The 2,500-nt window shown below is 33.6% G+C and overlaps 1 protein-coding gene across 6 annotated transcripts in view; it reads right to left on the reverse strand.

The window, feature by feature from the left end:
* The window catches only part of LOC106880044 (potassium voltage-gated channel subfamily A member 1), a 300,439-nt gene that overhangs the window by 108,874 nt on the left and 189,065 nt on the right, over window positions 1-2,500 (reverse strand). For 2 of the 6 annotated variants that reach the window (XM_052970239.1, XM_052970241.1), the window contains exon 1: window positions 1,703-2,500. This exon is cut by the window's right edge. The exons of the other annotated variants lie outside the window; for them this stretch is intronic. In XM_052970239.1, coding sequence (XP_052826199.1) covers window positions 1,703-1,722 — 20 coding nt within the window. In that variant the 5' untranslated portion in view covers window positions 1,723-2,500. The remainder of the gene's footprint in view (window positions 1-1,702) is intronic. 6 annotated transcript variants of the gene reach the window in all.

Consider the following 2,500-nt stretch of genomic DNA (forward strand, 5'->3'; position numbering starts at 1 on the left):
GACATACAAATACACTTATTTCAAGTCACACACGGTGAGATAGATATATAAATAGATAGATAGATAGATAGACAGACAAATAGGTAGATAGACAGACAAACAGATATATAGATAGATAGATAGATAGATAGATAGGCAGACAGAAAAATAGGTAGATAAACAGACAAACAGATAGGTACATAGACAGATAGATAGATAAAGAGAGAGAGAGAGGGAGATGTAGGTAAATTGAACAACTGATCGATGGGTCGATAAACAGATAAACACACACTTAACCAGAGTGACAAACACACGCACACATAAACGTAGTTTCACATACACAAATATGTATCGATACGCACTCACAATGCCGGCTGAGATGCCCAACAATAGTTGCTTAAGACGCATATCTTTCCCCCAAATTTGTCGCTAAATGCGGTACAACGTTCAGTATGCCCTCATTTCGCACCTCGTCTCCCTGCTTGTAGCTTTACATTATTGCACGGTCACTTTTCACTTCCTGGATGTAGATCTGCATATATAAACGTAAATACATATCTATCCATCTATCTATCACACACACACACACACATACTTACACATATATATATGCCTAGCTGTACTTCTTTCTAATTAGCTCGCAAGATATATTACACGTGTGCAACAGTTTATACGTATGTAAGTGTGGTGTTTGTATTTGCAGGTGATATCTGCATCTACGATTTCCCTAATAGAATGTTGTATCATATATATATATATATATATATATATATATATATATGCGCGTGTGTATTATATATATATGTGTGTGTTTGTATGTCTATATGTGTGTATGCATATATGTATATACATATATACACACACATATGATATATGTATAAGCTTGCAATTTATCGATCGATCGATTCTTTTTTGCCCCCCCCCCCCTCTCTCTATCTCTTTTTCTCTCTTTGTAAGTATGTATATGTTAGTCTATGAATGACAAATCTGTGTGTGTGTATATATATATATGTACATTCTGTTTGTCTGTTTATCGATGTATGTATGTCAGAAAACGGGCCAGTCCGCTCGTATCCGCGCGCGCTTGCACGTGCTCATGCGCTACTTAAAACTGAGGTGTATATGTTTATCTGAATGACATCTCGGTACTGCAGTGACGTCCCAGACACACCCCCTGCATCAATTACCAATTAAGATAGAAACAATTCGGTTTAGATACTACCTTTACTACACGTTACAGACAGTACTACTTGTACAGGTTTCTTCTTTGTTTTTATTAAAGATATATTGGAAGGTGGACACACGAACACACTGGTTATATTCACATGTGAAATTTCATTATAGTTGCATATTCTTTCTTTCTGTGTATATATATATATATGTGTGTGTGTATTTATAAAAGAGGGAATGTGTGCGGAATGAAAGAGAGAATGTACCAATTGTTTACATACAAATCATGAATTCTTTACTGATTATTGAGTGCTCTGGCTATTTCAGTTGGGCACATAAAATTAATCTTATACACAAATTGGCACAAAATTATCGGGGAAGAGGTGTAAGCGACGAAGAATCGATGGGTTAACCCCGAGTGGAATTTCAACTCAGAACGTACAGACGGAGGGAGCTAAATGCCGCAAGGTAATCCACAAAATTTGTGACACACAAACACAATATATATATAAAAACAGGATAGATGGCTAGATAGGCAGAGTTTCAAGCTTACCCGATTGTTAAATCCCTCATCTTTTAATCAGCTTCAAATGAAAACCGGCTTGTAAGTAAAAAAAAAAAAAAACTGTAACAACCCTCTGGGTTTAACGACTATGACAATTACAAGCCGTTTTTCTTCACCTCCTCATTGTGAAGTACTTTGATAAGGCTCCGTATGAAACATGGTTCGAATTGCCCGTTCTCCTACGTAATTATCCAGAATAGATATTTAAACAAGTAAAAATACTCCTGGTGTTCTCCAAAGACAATTTGTAATCGAACCTTTTTTTTTTCCTTTTCTTCGATTATTAATTAGTTGTTCGATTAAAGGTTGATTTAACTGTTTTTCGTCTTCTTTACATTATTTTTCTCATCTTGGTATTTTTAGTGGTTTTCCATTTATTCTATTTTGTTGTTATTTAATATTTTTACCTTGTCTTGAAAGGGAAATTGTTTCCAAAGAATTTCTACAGACAAAACATTATGATTATTATTATTACTTTTATCTGATTCATCTTATCATTGTTGTTGTTTATTATTATTTTTTTCAATAATTATTGCTTTCCGCCGAGTCGTTTTTTCTTTTTTCTTTCTTTCATTCAAACTCTTCGTACCGAAGACTACATTTTTGTTTATCTGCCAATCAATCAGTCTCTATATATATGTATATGTATATACATACATACATATATATATATATATGTATATACATATATATATATTGGAAATTTATATACTGTCACTAATATAGGAACACATTTAACTCTAGAAAATTTACATTTTTCTACGTACGTACGTACGTATGTATGTA

Source organism: Octopus bimaculoides, chromosome 8 (genome assembly GCF_001194135.2).
Source record: "Octopus bimaculoides isolate UCB-OBI-ISO-001 chromosome 8, ASM119413v2, whole genome shotgun sequence".
NCBI classification, from domain to species: domain Eukaryota; kingdom Metazoa; phylum Mollusca; class Cephalopoda; order Octopoda; family Octopodidae; genus Octopus; species Octopus bimaculoides.